General features: G+C 41.3%; 1 protein-coding gene across 4 annotated transcripts in view; it reads left to right on the plus strand.

Moving 5' to 3' along the window:
• Positions 1 to 24,655, plus strand: part of UBR3 (ubiquitin protein ligase E3 component n-recognin 3) — a 101,103-nt gene extending 76,448 nt beyond the window's left edge. For all 4 annotated transcript variants that reach the window (XM_081971069.1, XM_081971068.1, XM_081971070.1 and 1 more), the window contains 9 exons: positions 10,511 to 10,616; positions 12,981 to 13,081; positions 15,713 to 15,837; positions 18,944 to 19,051; positions 19,200 to 19,325; positions 19,406 to 19,582; positions 21,075 to 21,284; positions 21,722 to 21,861; positions 22,221 to 24,655. In XM_081971069.1, the coding sequence (XP_081827195.1) occupies positions 10,511 to 10,616; positions 12,981 to 13,081; positions 15,713 to 15,837; positions 18,944 to 19,051; positions 19,200 to 19,325; positions 19,406 to 19,582; positions 21,075 to 21,284; positions 21,722 to 21,861; positions 22,221 to 22,338 (1,211 nt within the window). In that variant the 3' untranslated portion in view covers positions 22,339 to 24,655. The remainder of the gene's footprint in view (positions 1 to 10,510; positions 10,617 to 12,980; positions 13,082 to 15,712; positions 15,838 to 18,943; positions 19,052 to 19,199; positions 19,326 to 19,405; positions 19,583 to 21,074; positions 21,285 to 21,721; positions 21,862 to 22,220) is intronic.
• Positions 24,656 to 27,624: the final 2,969 nt, after the last annotated feature.

The following is a 27,624-nucleotide window of genomic DNA, read 5'->3' on the forward strand; positions in this document are numbered from 1 at the left end:
ACTCACATTTGCATGCTTTCACACTGCTAGGTTGGCAGGGGCTAAGGTATGGACGGAAGCTCATTCCGTCACGTGGCACTTAGGTCTCCAATCTGGGCTGCCAGCTTTCTAGCTGACAAGTCTGGGGGGGGGGAGGTGCAAGTTATATGTTAGTATAGATCAGGGGTGGGTTGCTGCTGGTGTTACTGCCAGTTCGCAACCTGCGTGTAATGTGTGTGCATGCACACTTCTCACATGCGTGCTTCTTGCATGTGTCCTTCTTGCATGCACGCTTGTGTGCATGTCGCATGCGTGTGTGCACTGTTCAGTGTAATTATTCTGCGCACATGCGCAGAATAATTTACAGTGAACTGCACATGCGCAGTCACTAAAATTCAAAATGGTGGCCTGCAAGCGGGCAGCAAGAGAACCGGTTCGGCCAAACCGGGCTGAACCAGCAGCAACCCACCTCTGGTATAGATGTATCTAATTGTGTAGTTGTATTGCTTTTTTTTTACTTCGCAAACTATTGACTTCATTATAATTTAAAAGTACAATAAAATCTCTACAGTAAAAGTACAATTTAAAAAACCTAACATTTCGGCCTGCTTGAAAAAAAAAGTATGGCAGTAAGAGTGTCGAAATTTCTAACAGCTGTTGTTAGGTCTAGTTGAATCCATCAAAGATCACTTGGCTTTCAATATCCTGTGGTATATTTATCTAAAATTAGCACAATTTAGCGACATGGACACTGTTAAATTCCATCTAGCTGACTAGAAGTGCTAATGCTAATGGTTTAGTAAAAAGTATAGATGCTTTTTTAGAATTGCAAATTCAGTACTTTTAAAGAAAGAAGGCACATTTCTTGCCCTTTTTCTTTAGTACCATGTTCCCATTAGGGGGCAATGTTTGCCTTTTTTCCTCTGTTTAGTGAAAAAAAAATGAAATTACGTATTGTATGAATCAGTGTTTTTTAAATTTTGATTATATTATATAAGTTGTTTTCTTTATAATAATTATACATATGAATTCTAGGCAAAGCTAATTTGGTACTAATATTCTAATCTGAGTAGAACTTGCTATATCTCACAAGCAGATGTCAGACCCGGTCTCACTTGCAACATTTTTTGGTGTATTATGCTGCTTAGGAGTCATGTATAACTAAATATAGGTTTATTCTGTACCAGTATGTAACTGCATGAAGTCCAAAATTTGAAGTGCAACCATAAGATAACTGTCTGATGGAATTCTATGCATTTTTAATGTAAAAATCAGTGCCTTTGGGTTTTACGAGGTGTAATTAAGATTTCAACCTTAATATTAAGTTGCAGATAATTTTAAGAAAAGGTAAATGCAATTTGTACAGGGAAATGAATGAATTTAATTTATGTGTGTGTTTTCTTTATCTATAACAGTCTGGTTTTCTTTGGTAGTTTCTTTGGTAGTGGTATTGAGAGTAGCATATTTTACCTTGAAACAGATCAATATGTTGTGTGTAACAGTGCAATGTTTGTTTGGAATAATAGCAATAGCACTTAGACTTATATATCACTTCACAATGCTTTCCAGCCCTCTCTAAGAGATTTTACAGAGTCAGCCTATTGCCCCCAACAATCTGGGTCCTCATTTTACTGACCTTGGAAGGATGGAAGGCTGAGTCAACCTTGAGCCTGCTCAGATTCGACCTGCCAAATTGCAGGCAGGTGGCAGTTAGCAGAAGTGCTTTGCAGTACTACATTTTAACCACTGCGCTACCACCGCTCTCACAATTATTGCAGAAGTAGAAGTGACCCTGATCATTGTTCCCCTTTGTAATGAAAACAGATATTGATCCACAAAAAAATAAATATAAATGAGTTATACTGTAAGTTATTTGGTACTAGCTATGGATGGTGTTGAGTGAACGAGCAAATTTTTCACGTGGTCTCATAAGAAGTTTCCAGCTATATGCTAGAATTTCTGTATCATTCCTGCAAATCATGATATGCTAGCTTGTTAGAAAAAACACAGACAAAAATTGCTGAGAATTTATGTGTATAAAATTATAGTATCAAGTAGCCAGAGAAAAGATGCCTGAGTCTTTGGTTATGCCAAAGAGGAGGAGGAGCTTCCGGCGATGGCAGTCGCCTCTTGAGCTCCAGGAACTGTAGCGGAGCCCCAATGGGGGGGAAGGGGTTGCTGCCGGCCCTCGTTCCATCCGAGGGCCAAGAGTCGGACTGCTGAACCACCCTGGCCTGCTTTGGACCTATTTCGGTCCGTCAGGGTGGTCGGGGAGGCCGGGGAGACTGGAGAGAGGCCGGAAAGAGGTGAGAGGCTGGAAAATGGATGCGGGGGCCGGGGCTGAAGGCAGGAAGAGGAACGGCGACGGCGCGCATATGTTTGGCGCAAGCGATGGCGGAGGGAGTAAGGAGACGTCCGTGAGAGTGACTGGCAGGGCCGGGACTGGCTGGGACTGGCTGAGCAGAATGGAGCTGAGCAGCTGAGCAGCTGAGTAAACAGCAGAGACGGCAGCGGCGGCAATGAGAAGAACGGGAGAGGAGACGCCGCTGCCAGGGGGCCTTGCTGAAGATCTGCTATCTCCGAGCGCCCCCTGGTGGCTCCCCCCGCCTGCAGACCAGCCAGCACTAATAAGAAGACGCCGAAGGCTTAACATCAGGATATTGGAACACTGGGTGAGAGCCTGGAATATGAGGTTTTTGGGCTTTTTGGGAGGGAGCCAGGACAGAGTCTGGAGTTACAGGACGATGGCCGGGGGTGGTCTAGAACAGCAGAAGCTACCGGAAGATCGGGCCTAGGGCCATGGAGAGGCCGGAGTGGTGCCTGGATTAAGCAGGCCTAGGCTAAGAACGCCCCCCCACCCACTGAGGACCCTAGACTTCTGTCCATGAGCTCATGCTCACCTGGGACCATCTTATGCCCACTCGGGACCATATAGGGCTTTCACCCACTTTTGTCATCTTTTATCATCGTTTATCATCTTTGCCACCTCTATTATGCCTGCACCATCTGGACATTTGGACTTCTATCTGCCCCCCCCCCCCCCCATCCTCATCCAAATACGAACAGGATTCTGCCTCTTACCCCCCCTTACTGACTTGGTTACCATCTGCAACACCTTAACCCCACTGGATTCTTATATCAATTTACCTGAGGTCAGACTTGCTCCGCCTGCGGGAGGCCCCTCTCTCGCAGGCATGGCCCTTGGCTCTCTCAAGGGCCCGCCTCGATGACGGGTTTGTCAACCCCGAGAGGTGCAGGAAACGGAAGCTAAGGGGTTTTTTAATTAAATGCTTTGTATCTTTTTTAGGGGGTTCCAGGGTGGGGGGGAGGGTCCATCAGACAGGGAGGGAAGCCAGTGCCAGGCAAACAGGTGAGTCCAGGAAGGAAGGGAACGAGGTGGGGGGGGGGGAAAGAAAAGGTCATTTCAACGGAGGGTTGTTTTATCACAACGGTCGTGGGGAGAGGGGGATGCGAAGACAGGAGAAGATCCCAAGGTCGGTTGGGAGACCGTGGCTGCTGGCTACGCCCGGTCGTTTGTACCAACCCCCGCAGTCTGGGTGGTCAGGAGCTACAGAGCCAGGGCCTGCGGCTGATGCTTTGCAATGCAAGGTCTGTGATTAACAAGGCCCCCCTCATCAATGAGTTGATCTCAGAGGGGGAGCTAGACCTTGCAGGGATAACAGAGACCTGGTTGGGCCACGAGGGCGGTCTGCCCCTCGTGGAAATGTGCCCACCGGGTTTCCGGGCATTTCATCAGCCCCGGGCCCTGGGTAAGGGTGGTGGGGTGGCGGTAGTTATTCGGGAATGTTTGGAGGCGAGAGAGTTCACTGTTCCTCAGATACCCGGGTGTCAGTCCCTTGGTGTGAAATGGGGCCCAGGGAGGCAGTGGGGCTTGCTGATTGTATACTTGGCTCCTCGCTATGCATCAGCAGCCCTGCCCGAGCTCCTCGAGCTGATCTCGGAAACGGCAGTTGAGACCCCCAAGCTTCTGGTTATGGGGGACTTCAACTTGCCGTCGACGGGAGAGGCTTCTGAGGTGGCTCGGGAGTTCATGGCTTCCATGACGGCCATGGACCTGACCCAATTAGTTCAGGGCCCCACTCACGAAGGTGGTCACACACTGGACCTTGTTTTCATATCTGAGCAGTGGACGAGTGATCTGGGAATGGGGGATTTAGTCATCACGCCCCTGTCATGGTCTGATCACTCATCTCTCTGGCTGAACTTCCCTGGCGCTACCTCCCACCGCGAGGAGGCAGAACCAGACTGTCTAAGCTGGTACCACCCCAGGCACTTGATGGAACCGGATAGATTCCAGACGGAGCTTGGGCCAATACCTATAGCCCTGACCCGCTCCCGGTCGGAGGACCTAGCGGCCGCCTGGAATAGGGCAGCGGCTGGGGCCTTGGACCGGGTTGCGCCTTTGCGACGTCTCCTGCGGCACTGATCCACCCGGGCTCCTTGGTTTACCGAGGAGCTGAGGGTGATGAAACGCCACAGGAGACGTCTAGAGAGCAGGTGGAGGTCCTCACGCTCCGAATCAGATCGAGCACAGGTAAGAGCCTACTTGCGGACTTACCTTGTGGCATTAAGGGCGGCCAAACGTAGACATTGTGCCGCCCTTGTTGCGTCCGCTGATAACCGCCCTGCCGCCCTGTTTCGGGTGACCCGCTCCCTCCTATCACAGAGGACGCGGGGGGCACCCTTACAGGGAAGAGCAGAGGAGTTTGGGGAATATCTGCAGGACAAAGTCGCTCAGATCCGGAGCGGATGGGCCCCCTTCAGTGGACCGGACGAGCTGTCAACAGCGAGTCTTGTGAGACCACTCTGGGAGGAGTTTGACTCTGTTGCCCCCGAGGATTTGGACAGGTTATGTGGACGGCTGCGACCCACCACATGTTCAATGGACCCGTGTCCCTCCTGGCTGGTACTGGCATCCTGGGAGACGACACGAGGCTGGCTTCTGGGCCTGGTGAACGCTTCGTTGGGTGAGGGATCCTTGCCAACCGCCTTGAAAGAGGCGGTGGTGAGGCCCCTGCTCAAGAAGCCTTCACTGGACCCAACGGAACTAGCTAATTACCGTCCAGTCTCCAACCTTCCCTTTTTGGCGAAGGTTGTTGAGAATGTGGTGGCGCAGCAATTTCTGCGACACCTCGACGAATCCGAATATCTAGACTCATGCCAGTCCGGTTTCCGACCCGGGCACAGCACAGAGACAGCCTTGGTCGCGTTGGTTGATGATCTCTGGAGGGCCAGAGATAGAGGTTGTTCCTCTATCCTGGTCCTATTAGACCTCTCAGCGGCTTTTGATACCATCGACCATGGTATCCTATTGCGTCGGCTGGGGGGGATGGGAGTCGGAGGCACCGTTCTACGGTGGTTCGGCTCCTACCTCTCTGACCGGACGCAATGTGTGTTGACAGGGGGGCAGAGGTCGACCCTGAGGCCACTCTCTTGTGGGGTGCCGCAGGGGTCGGTCCTCTCGCCCCTCCTGTTCAACGCATATGTGAAGCCGCTGGGGGAGATCATCCGTGGTTTTGGGGTTGAATACCATCTGTACGCTGATGATACGCAGCTGTACATCTCAACCCCAAACCACCCCAACGAGGCTGTCGAAGTGATGTCCCGGTGTTTGGAAGCCGTCGGGGTCTGGATGGGGGACAACAGACTCAAACTCAACCCCTCCAAGACTGAGTGGCTGTGGCTACCAGCACCCCGGTTCAGCCAGCTAACTCCATCGCTGGCCATAGGGGGTGAACAACTCCCCCCTGTGGAGCGGGCGCGCAATTTGGGCGTCCTCCTAGATGCCTGGCTGTCTATGGATGACCATGTGGCAGCCGTGGCAAGGGGGGCATTCCACCAGGTTCGCCTGGTGCGTCAATTGCGCCCCCTACTGGACCGGGATGCCCTACGCACGGTCACTCATGCGCTGGTGACGTCTCGCCTGGACTACTGCAATGCCCTCTACATGGGGCTTCCCTTGGGACGCATCCGAAGACTACAGCTAGTTCAGAACGCAGCCGCGCGGGTGATTATGGGGAGCTCAAGATACTCCCATGTGACACCTCTCCTGCGCGAGCTGCACTGGCTACCTGTGGTTTTTCGGGTGCGTTTCAAGGTATTGATTACCATCTTTAAAGCGCTCCATGGCACAGGACCCAGTTACCTGCGGGATCGTATCCTCCCGCACACATCCCTACGACCAATCCGCTCTCACAGGGAGGGACTACTACTGGTGCCGTCCACTAGGCAGTGCCAGTGGGCGACGCCTAGGGGTAGGACCTTCTCTGTGATGGGCCCAACCCTCTGGAATGACCTCCCCCCCGACATTAGAACTACCACTGACTTCCGTTCCTTCCGTCAAAAATTAAAGACTCACCTGTTTCGATTAGCTGGCCTGGCACATTCTTAGTTTTTACCTCCCGATGGATATATTTTAATGGGTAATTTTGGGTAATATTTTAACTCTTGGGTTATTAGAGTTTTTAATGTACTATATTTATTATTCTATATACAGTCTTGCAACCTCCTCCACCTACGTATTTAATTATTTAACTGTTTTATGTATGTATTTTATAACGCATTTTAGTGACTGTACACCGCCCCGAGTCCCTTTCGGGAGAGGGGGCGGTCTATAAATACGAATAATAAAATAAATAAAATAAAAATGCCAAACTGTGCTTTAAGGTACTGCAATTGAACCAATATGGAGAGGCATATGTAATTGTTCCCCATCCGGTGACAGTCTCGTGACTGGAAAACTGAAGCAGGCTGTTTTCCAGAGATTTGAAGAACCTTTTAGAACAGGGGTCTCCAACCTTGGCAACTTTAAGCCTGGTGGACTTCAACTCCCAGAATTCCCCAGCCAGATTTGCTGACTGGAGAATTCTGGGAGTTGAAGTCCTCCAGGCTTAGAGTTGCCAAGGTTAGAGACCCCTGCTTTAGAACTCTGTGGGAGGTGGCAACAAGGTTCTGTAGAAGAAAGAGCATCAGCAAAAACAGCAATCCTTCCCTTTCGCCTTTCACATGGATGGTCTTCTAGGTCTAAGAGTCTCCCCTCCCTCCCCCCATAAAAATACAGTGTTATGTTTTACAGCTACAACCATTACCATTTCCAAAGGAGAGGTTTTTTTTAGCCTGGGTGGGTGGGGTCATTGCTTATATAAACGTATACAAGCCAAAGAACAAAGGAATGAATGTTCACTAAACATCTCTTGCCAGTTTGAATGGGAGCTCATTTTGTCCTAATTCACTGCTGCTGATTCAGAAAACAGGTGACAGCACTTAGTTCCAATGTCATCCATGCCTACAATTATTTGGCAAACCAAGAAGTTAATTACAGCCTTCAAGCTCTACATGAAGCAGCTGACTTCAGCATGAACTGGTTTTGGCCTCCCAAGTGTCTGTGAATAATTGTCTATTTGTAGAAAATAAATTAATTCCTTCTGTGATTTATATTTATATGTGGCATTTTTAAGAGCCTCTACAAGTGATAGGGACACAAGGCTGGAAACTGGGGTAATAAATAAAATAAGGAGAAAGTAGAAGTACATTTTTTGGGTGGGACAAAAAAATCAATAAATAGTAGCGCCTCTGTACTGATACCAACTAAAAATACATTGCACTATTTGGAAAGAAACAATCTAGTAAAATGCATATGGTCCCTTGGCTGGAATATATTAAAATTGAATCAAAATATACAGGTAGTCCTCAATTTACAAGCACAATTGCACCCAAAATTTATGTTGGTAAGTGAGAAATTTGTTGGTAAGTGAGTTTTCTCCCATTTTACGACTTTTTTTTGCCACATTTGTTAAGCGAATTACTGTAATTGTTAAATTAGTAATATGCTTAAGTGAAACATCATTGACTTGGCTTGTCAGAAGGTTGCAAAAAGTGATCACATGATCTCGGGATACTGCAACCGTCATAGATATGAACCAGTTGTCAAGCATCCAAATGTAAATCCTGTGAGCATGGGAATGCTACAATAGTCATGAGTGTGAAAAATGGTCCTGACTCACTTTTTACAGTACCGTTGCAATTTTGAACTAAACAAACTGTTGTAAGCTAAGGACTGCCTGTGCATGGGAATATGAGGAAAAAAATTGATAACGGTTCATGGGCTTCCCATCTATGAAGTAATTTTGATTACATCTACATTTGAATGAGAAATGACCTAGTTTAAATGGAAAGTATTGTTATTTCCCTGCGTTCATTTTGTGTAATTTTGTTCATTTTGCCTAGATCTGTAGAGCCAAACAAAAATTAAACCTCAAATATCCTGTTTCATTTAGCTCCTCTTGGAATTCTTTATTCTGAAGAGGGAATAAAATGGGGGCTTTGTTTGCATAAAAGTTAGCAGATTATCTAGACTTGCCTGTGGGCACAGCTGGACTATATTCTAGACATCAGAATAAATAGTAGTGAGGATTTTGGCTGATCTGTTTGCACATCCATCCATCGGTATGTAGCAAAAGCATGGATAATAATGATTTGGCTTTTTATGGATGTATAACTAAGTGCAGTACAAACATAGAATTTTTAAAAAGTGCCCTGACATTATAATCAATTATATCATAATGTAAACTAAGTGTGTAAACTGAAATGTCTGTGGCATGTATATTAACTTGGAATATATGAAGAATCAGATAAACATGTACTGAATGACTGATTTTGAAGCAACTTTGAAGGGGGGCCTTGAAAAAGAAGCCTTTTTAATGCTTTTTAAACCTTCGGTGATTCGGTTCCAAATGTGACCTTGAATGAAGTTTATTCCAAAAAAACAAGTCAAATGAGGAAAAAGCTCTTTGTTGGGAAGTGGCTGTTCCACAACGAGGTAGTAGCAAAGGACCCTGGATTGATACTAGTGTGCAGGGACGTGAGCCAAACAGCAGGTCTTTTAAATAATTCTGTGTGTAATTCATCAACCCGGGTAATTTGTGTTAGTATCTTACTTGAATTTCCAACTAATGCAATGATTAGCAATAAAAAGGTGAAGGCAATGTAACGAAGGTCAAAAATAAAATGAATAGCAATATCAAGGACTAGAATAAACTCTTGAGTAACCTAGACCTAAGCTTGCTACATTAATTGAAGTACAAAAAGTAAAGCATGAACTAAAACTAAAAACCCAGTAGTGAGGTTCTAATTCTTAACACCCCCCCCCCCCCCCCACACACACACATGGAGATAGCAAGGGTATTTTTCAATTTGGATTGTTATGTTCCTCACAAATGGAGGGGGGGAATCTGTAAGTGGCAACCTTGAAACCCAGCGTAAGATACAGTTAGTGGAATGGTGAGATGAGCAAAGCAAAGTACAATAATTCCTTTAGTCTTATTCAGTGTTCAGTTAAAGGTGATACAGCACATTCAGTGCCTGGGCAGTTGGAGAGCAATGGCAATGTCATGTCATCCAAGGCAATGACAGGCAAATCACAAAGGTCGAGTACAAGTCATCATAGGACTACTCTTTGTGGGAGTTACACTAGTATCGAAGAAATAGTGAAATAGAATCATTAAAGAAAGGATGCCTTAGGAGCAGGGGTGGGCTTCTGCTGGCGTTACTGGTGTTGCATGCGCAGTTGCCTGTAAATAGGTCTGCACATGCGCAGAACATTAAAAAATGTCAAAAAAACACGTGGCGACTGGGGAACCGGTTCGGGGGCGTGGCGAGCCTGCCGTCCCTACCGGTTTGGCGACCGAGTCGCAATTTCCACTACCGATTCACCCGAACCGGTGTGAACCAGTAGCAACCCGCCTCTGCTTAGGAGGGACAAATGAAATGTGAATAAGAATGTTTTTAATTATTTTAAGTAATTAAATTTAATGATTGAGTTATCCTGCAGCGAATTGTCCTGTGGCGAGTTGGCCGCAGCAAATTGTCCCATTCTGAATCTCAAAAGTCATTAGCAAAAACGTAGTAGCAGAATTTGATATGTAAAATCAGAGTGCCTAGAGGAAGATTATATAAAGAAAATACGAACCCAAGACTGAGTTCTAAGGAACTCTTGCTATTAATGGGAAAGATTGAGAAATGCAAGCATTTCATGAAACAGAGAATATTTTGTACAGCAATTTCCAACCTTTCCCGCTCGGCAGATTGGCGGAAGTGGCAGCCGGGGGGGGGGGGGGCGGAGGGAGGGAGAGGAGATGGTTTCATTTGTATGTGTACACCGCTTTCACAAATTCAGCTTTGCGCATGCTTGCGCACCACTTTTGTAGTCTGGTTTCAAACAGGCTGCAGCCCAGCACTGGGCCATGAAGTGGGGGATGGGGACCCCTGATCTTGTAACTAGATCAGATTGAAACCCCTGAAGTGTTCACCTGTAGCACCAAAGAAGTAGGCAGTAGTAGTTCATCGTTTTATCTAGGATTGGAATTAATTTTCCGAGTCTAGTTCCAGCCAACTATCAGGGTTTAAGGAAGTTGTTTTAAGCAAACATAAAAAAACTCTGAATAAACCTTTTCAAAGGGATATAAAATGGAGAAATTTCATCTAAAAAACCCCTTCATTTCTCTTTCTATAGATCAGCTATTTCATGTTTTGGCTATGCACATGAGACTCTACAGCATTGATTCTGCTTACAATCCATGGAAGAAACTGACACGGTTGATACAGGATGAAGAATTGGAGTAAGTAGACAGACATTTTTAATATTCATTTTGTTTTAATCAAGGAAAGATACATAATCCTGTTTTACAATCCTGTTTAGGATAAACAACCACAACCTCAAGTATTGCATTTCTGAACTGGTGTCCAAAATCCCATCAACATGTCATTATTGAAAAAGTAGTTTTGCATTTTCTTGGTCTTAGATGCAGGATGCATAAAACAGTAGTATAATCCCTAAAATAGCCTTCCAGACTTCAAAAAATCCTTATATCCAACAATATCAGGCCTACCCAGTTAGCAATATTGTTTGTTTTCCTTGTTAATTGAAGCAGGTTATGTACACCCCTAGAAAAGCATTGGCCAAATATGTGATGAGCTTTATTTCAAGAGTGTCTGTGGCTTGTTCAAAAGCTTTTTTCAAAAACTTGAATTAGCAAAAATATAGGAAATCCTTGGAATTTAGAAATCATGTTCTCATTGTTCAGACAAATGGCTGGTCTCTTGCATAATCACATAATGGTGACTATGGTAGGTGTTGCTAGTCACATAATGCACATTTACCAGAAAGAAAATTGGGCAGATGCTTCCCTCACCCCATCTAAATCCCCATGGTGTGCCTACCATCCGCCCCTTACCTTTTTCTTTTTTTCCTGAGTAGATGAGCATTCTTCTCAATAATTCCTTGAACTTTAGCCTCTGTGACCAAGGACATCTATGGGAATCATATGAGACTTAAGCCCATTAAATGAGGATGCCCTTAAGCGGCATGGCCCTTGAATGGCACCATACCATTCCCCCCTTTTTAATTTAAGAGTTGGCACCATTTCCCTCAAAAAACCAGAAAAGGCACGGACTTTAGCACGTAGGAAACAGATTTGGCAGTTGGCAGTTTGGCAGTTATTTATTGTTTCTTTCATATTTCTTTATTTCCCACATTTTTATAAATAATTCAAGGTGGCAAATGCACACACACAATACTCCTTTAATCTCCAAGGGCTTGGGCTGAGAGAAAGAGTGACTAGCCCAAAGGTACTCAGCCAGCTTTCATGCCTAATGCAGGACTAGAACTCACAGATTCCTGGCTTCTAGCCTGGTGCCTTCACCACTAAATCAAACTGGCTCTTATTAGCTCAGTTTAGCCATAGTTTATTTATATAGGTTGCATTTGGAAATCTGAGTCAGCAATGAGGAAACCTACCTTTTTTGTTCAGCCATGATTCCCAGCAATGTTGTCCGTTTCTCTGAATTTGGAATCTACCAGCTCTTAAACCAACTTGGCAAATTTTCGTTCAAAATAAAATAATTGTGGTCTTTTCCCCTGAAAAACATTAAGGCTTTCCCCTCACTAACTACTTCTATGGGTGTATTGCAAAGCTATATTTATCAACTTGTCTCACAGGCATTGAAGGGATTAGTAGAGTAGATATTCTATACTGCAAACAGACTTTTAAAGGACAGCTTCCATATCACGATGAAGAAATTGCTTAAGCTTTTAATATATGACAGTGTAGATTTAAGGCTTACTTTACTCTGATGCTTGACATAAACTAAAGAAGCTTATCTAACCTGGCATTTTCTAGAATTTCACTTTCACTTCTAGTGAAGGAACTAAATGCATCATTTGTTTTTGTGAAGATCAAGTTCTGTTTGATTTATGAAAGTTTAGTAGCCTGTTAAAATATGCCTAAAAGAGAAATGAATGTTGCCAATTATAGAGAAGATTGAATACGTGTAAAAATATAGCTTGGGTTATTTTTATTTGCAGTACTATAATATTCATTTTAATGTGATTATCAATCCCTACTTAGTATAACTATTTTATAACATCTGTGTTCACATTTACATAATTATCCACAAGTTTTTTTAAGTTCAGGAAGTTAGAATGCCAATTGGAGTTTCATATGACCATGAATTGAATTTTTTATAGAATGTTTTTAGGGCAAGTTTGGTGAATCAGCAGGAAAGCCATTTTATAAGCTAAGCAAAGCTTTGCTTGTACAATTTGCTTCATGTATTCGTTTTGCTTCGATTTCCTTCGCATGTTGGTTTTTCTATTTGCCCAATTTTCATTCTATAATAACCCCCCTCAAAGTACTTATATTGTGCTTTTGTTCTGAATTTGCATTCATCCATTGCCAATTCATTCTTTTGATCTTTTCTTGTTTTATCTTAAATATTCAAACTTAATTTTGTTTCTTCACATGTCACAAATAGGATTAGATAATCAAGGTGAAATAAATTCCATCTCAGTCCAAATATTTCCAATTTCACTTTTAAATGATGTTGTTCTATTTGACACTTAGAATCAGATAGCAATGATTCAATAAATGTATTTAAATCTGGAGAAAATTAATGTGGATTTTAACTGCATGTATTTTTGTCAGGATGTCCAGTGAGGATCAGCCAGAGGTTCCAGTGCTTTATAAGGATGTCCCATCTCTTTTGCTCATCCAGATTTTAACCATGCCTCAGCCACTGCGCAAAGGTACATCACCAAAGTTACGTAAATAATAGAGCGCAATAAGTTCTCTCTCTCTCTCCCTTGCGATTTTTGAGAATTGCAGCAAATCAATCTTATTTGCTTGGTATGCTTTAGGAATGACTTTACCTTATCTCTAGAAGTGGGCAGCAGGCAGAATTTTTGTTGTGACTTTTTGGCAGTCCTATCTGGAAGTCTTGTCTTCTCAGCTTTATCAAATAACGACGGAGAGAGAGCCCGAGGCCCCAAAATTCCTTTAAATTCTTTGAGTTGCAGGAGCATGGGAAAGGTTTTTCCTCTTCGACCTTCCTTCATTTGTTTGCTGAAGAAACGTATTGAATATTTCACATTGAATTGTGATTGTTGGAGAGTGGAGAGGGATGAATATTTTTATTATGCAAGCTAGCATTTTTGTCACAGAGTACAGTGGAAACTGCTACAATACAGTATTTATAATAGTTGTCGCATGCACATATGTTCAAGCATTTTGTTGGAGTCTGAAGGAAGCAGGGATTCTTTATTACTGCATATTTTGAAAGCTTTTAATTTTATGATTTTGAAAAGGCTGACCTAATTTCTTTTGCACAACTGTATTACAGGATACATTCTGTAATTTTGTTACAATATAAATGAACATTTCACTTTTTATAGGGTCAATTGACATGCTGTTGGCTTCACTCTTGTGATTTTTTTTATACCTCAGCTGAGTTCTTTTAAATCAGCTGTGCAAGAATTATTTTTCTCTATGAATAAATGAAAATAATGAAAATGAAAATAAGACTTGTCCAAAGTTAAAAATAAAGTCTTAAGGAGGCAGATGATGGATACTGTAAGAGCTCATCAGAATTCTGATTTTTTTTTAAAAAAATAACAATTCTACCAATATTTAAAAATCTGTTCAGTGTACAGGAGCTTCTTTGGGTTTTTTTTTAACTTGGAAAGTTTAGTCATTGGTTTGCAGTTCTCATGAATTGTAAAAATACATGAAAGAAGCAGATAAACCATTTTTAGGGCGGTCTAGAATGAGCAGTTAAGAGTAAGGCTAATGAAAGGTTTTCTCTGAGCACCTGCAGAGGAATCTGGTTTGGGATTATGGGACAAACATAATCCTAAATTCCCTTCCCTCCATCCAGTTCCATTCATAAGTGCATCTCCTTGCAATTACTGTAGCTTTGTATATGTCTCTGTACACACACACACACACACACACACACACACGTTCTCTCTCTCTCTCTCTCTCTCTCTCACACACACACACACACAGATGCAGAGAGTCATATACTCATACATTTAGCACACATGTGTATAGATAGGCTCACACTGGAAGTGTGAGTAGCATCCTATTTAATCTAGCTCTTAGTTAGATCTGTTCATGGCAATGAATCTTTTGATTCTTACTACCTTCTAATGTAGTGGTATGGTGTATTCAGCTGCCTGTAAACTAAACAGGTCCATGAGGTAAAGATAGTTACATGATAGGAAGAAAACCTCAAATTGGACAATTTGAGAAATAAGGTTGTGTGGAAGCTTGTTCCTAAGTTCTACATTTCGGTAGGAGATGTAGAACTTTGGAAAAAGAACTCTAGAATACAGTATTGAAGGCCTGGGTGGAAAACATCTACTCCTGATGATGATGCCTAACTACAACTCCATTTGTTTTGACCAGCATGACCGAGGATTAATGGTATCAGGAGTATAGTTTAGCAAATTAGAAGCACAAATACTTGTTCTTAAAGCAAGCTAGTTTAGCACAGATCAGCATTATGCCATGGACTATTTGTGAAAGGAAGGCCAACCCTATTTAATTTAAATTATGAGAAACAGAATAGAATAGTGATAACCATAAAGTGTGCTGTAATGTCATTCAGTATTAGCAAGCACCCTTTTTCAGTTCTGGCTAGTGTTTCAAGAAATATATTAAATTTAAAAAGTTGTATAGTAACATTCAAAACAATCTGGATTTTGTGAATATCTAGAAGACAAATTCTGAAACATGGTGGTTAGTTTTCTTGGATTATCATGGAATTATATCTATAATTATATCTTTCTGCACATGACTAAACTTAGGTGTTTCTGAGGGATAGACAACAAGCTACACATTTTTCCATAGATCCATTATCATTGAAATAACTCTAATTAGGCAGTCTATTCATTGTGCTGCCTATTATGAGAACTCTTGGTCTAGTTTACCATTCTTGATTACTAGGGACAAGATCTCATTATTATGATCAGATAATTAATATTTTAGATTAGTTTATTTAAAAGGCAATGATATCTTTCTTTAACATGGTTTTGGCAAAAGTTCTGAAATTTGTTGAATTATTCAGACAGCGCCAGAACCATTGCCTAATGGCAGTTTACTCACATGACTTGCAGATTAAACAAAGATGAATAGTACAGAGTAGCAAGATAACATACTCAAATTTATAACACAAACTAACAGTGATAAAACATTGATTTAAAGCAGCAAGCTTAAAATTAGAATGGTTGTCTCAGCAGTATAATTGTCTTGATGTTTGATTACCCATCTGGGAAAAATACTTGCAGATTTATAGACTGTACGAATTAGGGACCATATTTTAATACATAAAAATGTGAGGCCTGAGAATGTCTAATGATATTTTTGTATTGTTACAGAACACTTTGTCTGTATCATAAAAGTGCTTTTCACATTGTTGTACATACAAGCTCTAGTTGCACTTTCTGTGAAATGCAGCCCTGAGGACAAGATGACTTGGATGAATTCAGAAGCTCTGAAAACGGTTGGTTTATTTAATAAAAATCTGAAGAAAGCTGCTAAGGAGGTAGTTGTATCTTAGTTAAGCGCCAGTCGAATGTTTTTGTTGGAATGTAGCTGTAGGAGTTTGCAGTACTTTACACTTTTCAGCTTGTCTTGATTAGTCTTGGGAGTATTTGGGTCGAATGAAAAGCAGGATCCCATCTCAAATATCTTGCAACTTGTGCCCCATGATCCATGTCTGTGCTGAAGCATAGACCTGTAAAGACTACAATGCTTTCCTTGTTCACACAGAAGAGAAGAATTGCAGTTAGAAACATGGGTGTAGGTCTGTTAGTTTCTGAGATAGGAAAACAGAAGGCTGCCTACTGTGGCAATGCTGGGAAATAGTGATGTTCAGAAGCAATAAATCATGTAACGCTTCATTGCACGATTATTCATGCAACACCACAGCATTGCTGCCATTTTTATTTTAAAATGTACATATTATAGGAGTCAATATTCAATTAGTCAGTCAATTAATCAATTTCTTTAGCCTCCCATCTCAACCAAGGGACTCTTGGTATACACATTTAACACATATTCCTTGACCTCTTTACCCACCATAAATGAGTAAATTCTGCAAATGTAATTGGAATGGAGCTACTATAGATGTATAGTGGAGACAGGCCAGCTTTTTAGTCTTTCACGTGATTGGTTCAATCAATAGTTTGTTGTTAGTGGAAAATAAAGGGGGTAGATTTTATTTATCTGATCGTGTATTTAAAATAATTGCTGTCTAGAATTAAATAGATTATTGTGTGAAAGTATGGTGCATGGTGTAGCTGATTTTTTTTCTGTCGCTAAGTCATGTCTGACTCTTTGTGATCCCATGGACATAGCACACCATCCCCCCCGCCCTCCACTGCCCCCCGACTGCTCCCACCTCCACTTGTTTGCCCAAAGTGATTGCAGTACAGAAATGTCCTCCCCTGCCCCCCCCCCCCAAATTAAGGGACAGCTAGATTAACATTTCTGAAATATTTGAAGAACTCATCTATGATAGTTTAAAAGATATATTTAAACATTATTACATTATTGTTACATTGTTTAAAAAAAGCAACCTTATATCCAGAAAGTCCTTTAAAGCCTTTTTAACTTTGAGGTTCTTTGTCTCGATGATGACTAAGATGCATTGGGGGATTAGCTGTTGACTGAACAGTCTGCCTCATTGGGCAGAAATAAAAGTAGGTGATAAGTATTGAAGCCTTTTGAAATAAACCAAAGTAGCTATATTACTTGTTTTATCCTAGCCATTGTGCTACTGTTAGAATTTTTAACAAATATTGGACTTTGAATTTTTGCAAGATGCCTGTTTGCTCCCACAAGGGTTTTATCCATAGCAGCATAACATCAGTAACTATATATATTGCATACAGAAAGTATTCAGGAGTGGCTTAGGGGCAACTCTGTGAATGTCCTAGAGTGGCCCAGCCAGAGTCCTGACTTGAACCCTATGGAACATCTCTGGAGGGACCTGAAAATGGCTGCCCACTGACAGTCGCCCTCCAACCTGACAGCTTGAGAAGATTTGCAAGGAAGAGTGGCAGAAAATCCCCCAATCCAGGTGTTCAAAGCTTGTAAAGTCATACCCAAAAAGACTCAAGGCTGTAATTGCTGCCAATGGTGCTTCAACAAAGTACTGAGTGAAGGGTCTGAAATACTTATGCCAATCTGCTATCTCATTTTTTTCTTTTTAATACATTTACAGATATTTCTAAAATTCTGTTGTCATTATGGGTGCTGAGTGTAGATTAATGACAAAAAAAAAAAAAAAGAATTTCAACCACTGTAGAATCAGGCTGTGGCATAACAAAATTGACAAAAGTGAAGGGGGTCTATATACTTTCTGAATGCCCTGTATATTGCTATACCTGAACTATATTCCTTGTTTGTCACTCCCAACCAAATCGGCTTCAAACCATGCTTCAGGAAGGGAATTCTGAGTAAGATAGATTGTGTTTTCCCCCCTCTATAGACCATTCCTGAATATTGAAACTCACCACGAAGTATGAGTGATTAGCTAGTGTATGGCAACCCATTTCCTCCTCCTGGGATTCTTGTGTGAACACAATCATTTTTTCTCGCATGTTTGGATTCATAAACATTGACAAATAAATATTGCAGACATGCATGTCAGATGTTGCCACTTAACTTTCACTCACACTTGGCTTTTGAAATACCCAAGAGATGGAGAGCCATATTCTTTCAAAAATACCACCCTAATGTAATACGCAGGTAGATAGAAATAGAGGGTTCAAGCTTTTTTTCTTGTTTATTATTAAGTCTCTGTCCTCCTGTTTTTACATGGATGCAGATGACTGCTCCAATGTCCCAAAAGCTCAACTATCCATTGTTATGTGTCTGCTACCTTCACTCCATCCATCCTGATTTTAGTCAATTGGAGCTATCTATAATACTTTCCAGTAAGTTAGTAAGCTGTAGAATAAGTTATGGGCCTTGGTTATATTATTCATGCCACAGGCAAACAGTAAGAACAGTAACGCAGTTTGAATATATTTTGGCCAGTCTGCCTCAAGCGGAGTGAAAGTCTAGTTTTATCCCAAGCCTACTGGTGCTACACTGCTCTATGCAAGGTGGGCTCCTTAATCGTGACACTATTTTCCAGGTCATTATGCTTCTTACCACCCAGGAAGTACATGCAAATGTTCTGATCTACAATCAGAATGTTGCTTCCCAATGAAATAAAAATAGATTCCACGTTTGAATTTTGGTTTTAAGTACATTATTCTTTTTTGGGCATTGGAATAAACAAGCCTCCATTAACTGGTCTGTAAGACATCCTGCTGTAGAAAATTAGGATGTACAGTCTTTCCTCCCACCCCAATTTATTTTCCAATCTAGAGCATTATGACTGCTTTGATGTATAAACACTTGATTTCTCTTGTAGGGCCCATTTTTACATATGCAGAAGATTTGCATTCCCTACAGAAGGGAATACTAGAACCCTTCTTGGTGGGATTATTTATTAATGCAATGAAATGTTTATCTCAGTTTGAGACTCCCGTATGGGAATGACTTGCATTTATTTATTTTTCTTCATTTGATGCTGAGTTTCTTCTTAATTACAGAACGTGATCAATGCAGAAAAGTCTTGTCATGTGTTACTTAGCCATGTGATCAGTGAACTTTTCAAAGGGAAGGTTTATGAACAAGAACAAGAGGAAACGGAAGATATGGTATAGTCTATGTATATCGTTTAGTCAAGCTTTTTTAGCGTCAACTGTATCTCGTTACGAAATTGCATGCGGGGTGGCGGCGGTTATCAATTCAACAGCTAAATCGTTAGAATAAAGTCGCCTGTTTTGTGTGTTCCTTTTAATTTAGGATAGCTCCAGTGCTTGGTGCCCACACTCCATAGAGACTTACTTACAGCAATTCTGCCTGCCTTTCCTCAGGATAACCAGCCTTCTTCAGCATCACCTCTTTGGAGGGGAGCTACCCAGCTGCCAGGTATTATGAAATTTTATTTCCTTTGGAATATATCTCATCTAGCAGCTCTTTCCCTTTTGATTGTTTTGTTTCTTTAATAGGAAGATGAAGAATTTACTGTTCTTGCCAATTGCCTGGGTTTGCTACCATCTTCTTTTCAATCGTCGGAGTTTCCTAGTGCCTCTTGCCTTGACTGGTCTGTGTCAGCCTTTGACATTATATCCCAGTGGTGTTCAGACTTGGTCTCATTTGCTGACAAGCATCCAACCCAAGTCAAGGTAAGTAAACAATTTTTTCAGATTTTCATCAGGAGAAGCCTTGGCAGCATCTTTTCTGGCAGCGTCACACTTTGTCAGGCATTTGAGATACCGAAACTCATGAAAGCTCATGGCTTTTAATAAAATGTGTTAGTCAGAAAAGCTGCTACTAGAGTACTTCTGATATTTTACCACCATAGATTGGCAGGGCTCTCCTTTTACAGAGCCCACAGTGGGAAACACCAGGATTTAATGTAATACTTATCCAGTGGGTTAACGTGGTACTAGTTACCTGTATAGTGAATGACCTTTTCTTTTAACAAGTCAGTTTTTGCTTTGAATGTGCTGCAGTGTCACACTTGTTTTCAACTACGGTTATTTCATTGAGGATTACACACAAATAGATGCGTAAAGCAAAAGAGAAAAAATAAGTTAACCTAACATAAATTATTTTTGGGGAAGAAAAAGTCACCTTTAAAAAAAAATAGATCTACAAACCACAAAGAGATTTAAATTGGGTTGAGTGAAAAGACAAAGCAAAGGTAACTGTGAGAGGGAGTTCTAATGGACAACCATTTAAATATGAGCCAGCAGTGTGCAGCAGCTGCCAAAAAAGCCAACACAGTTCTAGGCTGCATCAACAGAGGGATAGAATCAAGATCACGTGAAGTGTTAATACCACTTTATAATGCCTTGGTAAGGCCACACTTGGAATACTGCATTCAGTTTTGGTCACCACGATGTAGAAAAGATGTGGAGACTCTAGAAAGAGTGCAGAGAAGAGCAACAAAGATGATTAGGGGACTGGAGACTAAAACATATGAAGAATGGTTGCAGGAACTGGGTATGTCTAGCTTAAGAGAAAGAAGGACTAGGGGAGACATGATAGCATTGTTCCAATATCTCAGGGGTTGCCACAAAGAAGAGGGAGTCAAGCTATTCTCCGAGGCACCTGAGGACAGAACAAGAAGCAATGGGTGGAAACTAATCAAGGAGAGAAGCAACTTAAAACTGAGGAGAGATTTCCTGAAAATTAGAACAATTAATCAGTGGAACAGCTTGCCTCCAGAAGTTGTGAATGCCCCAACACTGGAAGTCTTTAAGAAGATGTTGGATAGCCATTTGTCTGGAACGGTATAGGGTTTCCTGCCTAGGCAGGGGGTTGGACTAGAAGACCTCCAAGGTCCCTTCCAACTCTACTATTGTATTGTATTGTATTGAATTTCCCTGAAGGTAATGGTTCTGCGAAGAGCCCCTTGGGTGTCTCTGAAAACCCAAAGCAGGGACTGAGCTGGAAGAATGTGTTTGGCCTCAAATGACCTGGTCATCCAGATGGTCATTCCAGTCTGGGTCATTTCTTTCTTTATCTATAGAAACATACTTGAAAATGTTTTATCTTGACAAAGTCAAACAGATGCCAACTTACTTTCACAAGGAAACAATTATGTATTCAGAGCACATAAAGATACTATTTAACTTTTGTTTGTTTGTTTTTTAATTCTTTTTTTTCCAGGTCTTACTTATACAAAAACCTACCTGGGATTTACCACACCTCCTACAATTGCCTGAAAATTATAATACTGTTTTTCAGTACTATCACAGAAAGAGTTGTTTCATCTGTTCCAAAGTTCCCAAAGATCCTGCCGTTTGTTTAGTTTGTGGTGCTTTTGTGTGTTTGAAAGGACTGTGCTGCAAACGGCAGAGCTTCTGTGAATGTGTCTTGGTAAGAGACTCGTAAAGTTACTGTTCTGCTGCCAAACAATATTTTAGAAAGGGAAAATGCTTAGCACTAGATAAATTGCTTCTTTCAATGAAACAATTGTTGGAATTTTTTAAAATATATATATATATTTTCGGTAAACCTGGTTCCCAATTGCTAAAAGTCTAAAAGACAGTTCATTGGAATCAGTTTCTCTTTTAATGCTAAATTATCTATAACATGCATGCTTGCCTTTGATAATAAGGCATATTTTGACTCATAAATATGTTCACAGTTTAAGTCAGAAGAGCTTCTTTTACAGATGCAGAAGAGGCAAGGATAAGATTGTTCTGAGATAATGCAGTTTTATTCATTAAAACAAAATATTTTCCCCTTTGTTGTAATTGCACTAATAATAAATGTCATCTCTTTTTTTTTCATGCTCTGTAATAAAACTTCAGCACTCACAAAATTGTGGAGCTGGAACGGGTATCTTTCTTTTGATCAATGCATCTGTAATCATCATAATCCGTGGTCATCGGTTTTGCCTTTGGGGCTCTGTTTACCTGGACGCTCATGGTGAAGAGGACAGAGATCTCAGGTAATTTTTAAAAACATGGATAATAGGCATTTGAGCCTGTATTGGCAAACTTTTGTTTTTAAATAGTTTTCTTGTAACAATTTGGGTCTATTTCTAGATGAAAAGATATTTGTATGTGTAAATATCACATCTTCTGGGTAGCACATGGGTGGGATTCTGTTGTGGCCGGTGGAAAATGAGGTGAGGGCCTTGGTGAAATTGTGCAATAAGCAACCAACTTGAGATAACGATGCCAATAAGAGATAACGCAAGATAACTTGGGTTCCCTTAGTTCCAGACATAGTTGGAGGGTAGTGTTTAAAGTAGCCAATTATCTTGCAACAGCCTTGTTATTTTTCTGATTTTTTTTTTCTTTACAGGCGTGGCAAACCACTCTATATATGTAAGGAAAGATACAAAATGCTGGAACAGCAGTGGGTATCACATACTTTTGATCACATCAATAAACGATGGGGGCCACATTACAATGGTTTATAGGTTGCTAACTGACATCCCCTTTATTATATTTGCCCCTTGATTAGCTTTTGCTTTAAGGGAATTTCTTCTCTGGGAAAGCATGAAGCCAGGTTATGAAATGAAGCCCTATATTAATTGGGTGCTGGTAATTTAAAAAACACAAAATAATTATTTCTCCCGATTTGATACGGAACCTAAATTAATTTTATAGTTGTTGCTTTCTAATCCACTAATAAACAAGCACAAATTGTACTTTAAAGATGCCACCAAATGGCCATTGAGTGTTTTATTTTTTCCTGATTGGGGTGGTTTGATTGTGCTGATGAAATTGTATATCTGTAGACACCTGCTGAACATGTGGCTCCTTTTTTCTTTCTCTTTTCTTTGTGTTTTAAGATTTTGCTCAATATGCATTTGTAAGTATGTAAGAGTTGTAACACTTTCAAGTTGTGGAATTGTATAGAAATGTCTAAAAGATTTTTAGAAAATATTTCGCTTATTGCCAGAGAGCTATTGAAATAGTTTCAGGCATTGCTGAAAACCTTATTCATTCTCAGGAATTTCATAGATATACTCCAGAGATTAATGAAATAGCTGTAAAATAAGTAGTTTACCACTCTGAATACAATACAACGTGTACACAATCTTGTGTCTGACATTTCAGTTAATTTAATTACAAAGAAATTCAACTGCCCCTATGCATGCAACAAAGGGTCCATGTGGTCAGACACTGGCCCAACCACAAGCCTGCCCTTCATCTCATTTCCATTAGCTGACTTTTTCAGGTTGGTAGGGTGGTGGTGCAGGAGAAGACGGCTTGATGAATATTTGCCAGTGGGCTGTTATTTGGAAACTTAATTGAGTTTCAAGCAGCTTGGGGTAAGGAATTGAATTGCAAGATAGCCGTGCTCAAATGGTTCCTATCTCTCACCGTTCCCCCTTTGCATCTCAAGTGAAGATGCTTTGATCTAGAAGGCAGTGGGGCAGTCAAGGCTTCAGAGCAAGGCCATGTTTGACAGAGTCGTCCCCCCCCCCTTTCACCCTCCTAGTCTTTGACTCCCAGATTACACAGAGGTGTCAGTGTATGTATCTGGTTGCACACGTTGATTTAAGCACAGGTTGGGAGGATGTGAGCAGGCCATTGTGTTGTAGAAATTAAGACTAGGGCGTTTTGGTTTTGAGGAATTTGAAATCAGCCAGAATGGGCATCCTTGCCAAAAATGAAACACACAGGCAGGCAGTACTTTTCAGTTCTGATATTTCGCTGCCAAAATGCTTTTCTTTTTTTCTTGCAGAGTTGACAATTTCAAACAATGCTGTCAGGCTTTTGTGACATTTACATATTTTAAACATATTTTTTTCCGGGGGGGGGGGGGAAGGGGGAAAGCATTTACCTGGAAACTATTTTTTAAAAAGTGTTCTCATTATAAAGCCTTGCATTTGATTGAAAGCTGCTTTCTCTTCAGCTATAGAAAAGCACATGGGCCAGGTTGTGGGATTATTTGTACAAGGATCTTCTAAGCCCTTTCGGTTTTTAGAAAAATATAACACTTGGCAATATATTTTATAGAAAATTGTGTAGACAAAGACATGAACACAAATATTGGGAGTATTTCTATAAGTCTGTATATTGTTCCATCATTACTGGAAAAAAAATATTTTTTTTGTCTAAAACATGACTTCATTTGTCAACGCATCCAAGATTCTCCTGGTCCTCTTCTCTTCTTTTTGCATTGCTTATGAGAACCAAGCCATTTTATGAGGATAAGACGAAATATCCTGGGCATCTCATGGCATAACAATGACAGGGCTTCTCCTCTGTATAGTTTGAAACTTCACAAGAGATGATGTTTTCAGAAAATGACTTAAAACGTGTTATTTAAAATGGAAGGTTTTCGATTGTGTGTATGGCTGTGAAGTAAAATTATTCGCCTTAACTTTTAAACCTTGGTATTTCGCAATGTTCATTTTGATACTAGTGCATTAAGTCACTGGTCATTTTAAAGACAGAAAGGCAAGACACGTGTTTGGAAATCCTACTTGAAATATGCCTGCATGCTGCTGAAACAGAAGTTGGATTCCTCCCGTAACTTCTTAAAAATCTGCTTTATTAAACTTACTTGGAGAGCATAACTGGTCCAAGCTAGATCGGCGTGTGTGTTGCTGCTGCTGCTGCTGCTTCTGCTGCTGCTATTATTCCTCCAGCGTCCTGGTGAGATAACTTGTATGAATGGAAATCTAAGTACAGTACATTACTGTAGAAACAAAATCGATATGTAAAACTAAAACTACCATAATCAATATTGTAAAATATGTTAATAAAAGTCTACTGTCATTATCTGTGAGTAAAGGCTCCTCTTTTTCTCCTTTTCTTTGCTTTTCCTTTTCCTTTTTTTTTTTTGCACGATAGATGGAAGCGATTCACAGGTTGATCAATTTTAAGATAGTCCCGCCCACATTTCCGGTCCCCCCACCCCCCATTTTCATATTATGAATTGTAATAAATAAAGAGTTGTGTCCATTTGTACCTCAGGGATACAAATTCATTTTATATTATAAGATGAAACAAATGAAGAAAACACTTAAATACCATATCATATACAGCAGGGGTCACAAACCCCCAGTCTGCGGCCTAGTGCTGGGCCACGACCTCTTTGGAACAGGCCATGGGTGAGTTCATGCATGCGCGCAGCTGCATTTGTAGAAGGGGTGCGCATCCGTAAAACCACCACCACCCCCAGCTCCAGTGGCCTGCTAAGCAGGGAAGGTTGAATAATGCTGATATACAGTATCATAAATCAGGATATAATAAATAACATGCACATCTTATGTGAAGATGTCTATGCAGCCCATCTGTGGCCAGTATTGTTCACCTAACCTCACTTTTCCCTTGGCGGATATTCACACCACTCTAGAAAAGCTAGGATGTTAATGGTGTCTTGCAAACCGGCAAACTACCCATCATTTGGAGGGTCTGCAGCACTCTGCCACCACCAGGATACTATTCCCAGTATTAATCAATTCATAATAGACTTTTTCTGAGTTTCCTAGTATAATGTAGGCTGGAAATTCAGTAATATTGAATAATGATGAATAACTTTCACTTAACATTTAAGAGAACAATGATAAGTCCCTTTTACATTTCCCCCTTACTTTCCCAAAGATTCTTGAGGGGAATACTTTTGATCCAATGAACAGAGCGAAATGGAAATTCTTTAGGCAAAGAAAAGTTGAATATTTCTATTCTTTTCCTAGGAATGTATGCTGTTACAATTTGTTTTGGGGGAGGGTGGGGTTGGAAGTCAGACAGATGGAATGTTTTTGCGGCATAAAAACTTCAAGTCAGGTGTGATGGTGCAGCCTGAAAGCTGGCTCAATATTTACTATTTTTTGTTCCTAATAGAAGTGTATTCTTCAACTACACTAGCTCTTAGCTGAGTAGTTTATCTTAAGATATAAAACTTATCCAACTATGGTTTAAAAAAAAATCTTATGGAGCAAATTGTTGAGTATATTCAGAGCTCAGATTGTAGGGGAAGGAGCTAAACAATAAGCTGAGAGAATAGACCCTGCCGAAACTTACGGAGCAAATATAGGCCTTCTGTTTCTAGGTCAAGGTGGCACTTCACCTTTATGTAGAGCTTGTCATTTTTGCTGAGACATAATGCAGTTTCATGATTCTAATGAAGGATGCTATACAAACCCCTCCAAATGAGATCTGTTCGATAAAATGTAATTCGTATATAAGCCATGTTTTAGTGCAGGATGTGAAGCCTTTCTCTAAGAATAGATCTTGATTTTCCCCCTCCCCAATTGTATTCTCCCTCTCCCTCCTTCCAATTTTATGTCACTTCAGCCCTTCCCTTCAGGTGGAGTAAAGGCTAATATACAATCAACGCAGCCTTCTCTTCCTTGAACACTCCGTGGCTAAGTAGGAACCCCATCGGTCCCCAAAGCTGACATTATGACCGATGTCTCAATGTTGACGGTGAACTATCGACACTTTGCCGAGGGCCAGCATTTTCTAGGTTGAGAGGTGTGTGCCTGTGCATGTATTTAAACTGAATGCACACGTTGCCTTGCGTTGTTGACCGAAAAGAAACCAACATTGCAGGGTAGCCTCACTTTGCAGGTCAGATGGAAAATTGAGGCAGTCAGGAGACCTGCACTGCACTGCAGCACGCTTACGGTATTCCAGGCGAGTCCGCGAGGTTGCTCTGGGAAGTTTGAATAAGTTGCAGGTTGCCATGAGCTGCAGAAAAAATGACACGCAGAAAGCATTTTAATGTTATTAATAGTGAAGCAAATTCCTAGGTTAAATATGCAGCTGGGGGGGAGGGGTCTCCCTGGGATCCTATTAGCATTGTTTTCTATTCCACATGCATTTTGGGTGCATTTCTCCCTCTTCGACCTTCAGCTCCACATTGTACAGTGCAATTTACTGCAGGGCAGGGGTACTTTCATTCACAAAGCCCAACTTGCTCCTGGAATGTTACAGTCTCGAATATGAAAGCCTGGTTGTCATAGCAACTACAAATGAGTGCGAGCTGTCCCAATTTAGACGATTGGCCTTTTTAAGCTTTCTTGGGCTCTGTGTGTGTGTGTGTGTGTACTTATTGGAGCTGGTTACCTCACACAAGCTAAACAAATCTTACCCACATCCTCTATAGCCACCGGTCAGCTGTGGATATTGGGTTAATTTAATTTAAATAATTTTATTTAATACAATTTCATTCCCATTACTCTCCTGTCATTCTTTATTTGGAATTCATTCCTAAATCAGTTCAGAGGTATGAAATCCAACCCATCCACCCATAGCAGGCTATTCATATCTTTGTTTTATTTTGGAGGCTGTGTATGCTGTGTTGCAAGCCATGGAATTTGTTTTGAATATGTAAAGGGGGAAAAAAAACCTGGTTTAGCATTTGAACTATTAAGCAACCGACACCCCCCCCCCAAAGGAAAGCAACAAAACTTCCAATAAAGCTGTTTCTCAACCGCCTTGGCCTTGGCCTGGGACTGGGTCACAAAAGGTAGGAAATAAAATCGCTTTATAGCTCCTATTTCAGCAAAGCCAAAAATAAGAATCTGCACACATATTAGATTCACAAAGAACCATTGTCCATAGCTGGTAGTTGGTGCCTCACATTCATGTAGATACATCATTCATATCCCCCTAGTAATAGCAATAGCATTTAGACTTATATACCACTTTACAGCCCTTTCTAAGCAGCTTACAGAGTCAGCCTCTTGCCCCCAACCATCTGGGCCCTCATTTTACCCACCTCGGAAGAATGGAAGGCTGAG

This window comes from Natrix helvetica (assembly GCF_964273705.1).
Source record: "Natrix helvetica genome assembly, chromosome: 1".
Classification (NCBI taxonomy): Eukaryota; Metazoa; Chordata; class Lepidosauria; order Squamata; family Natricidae; genus Natrix; species Natrix helvetica.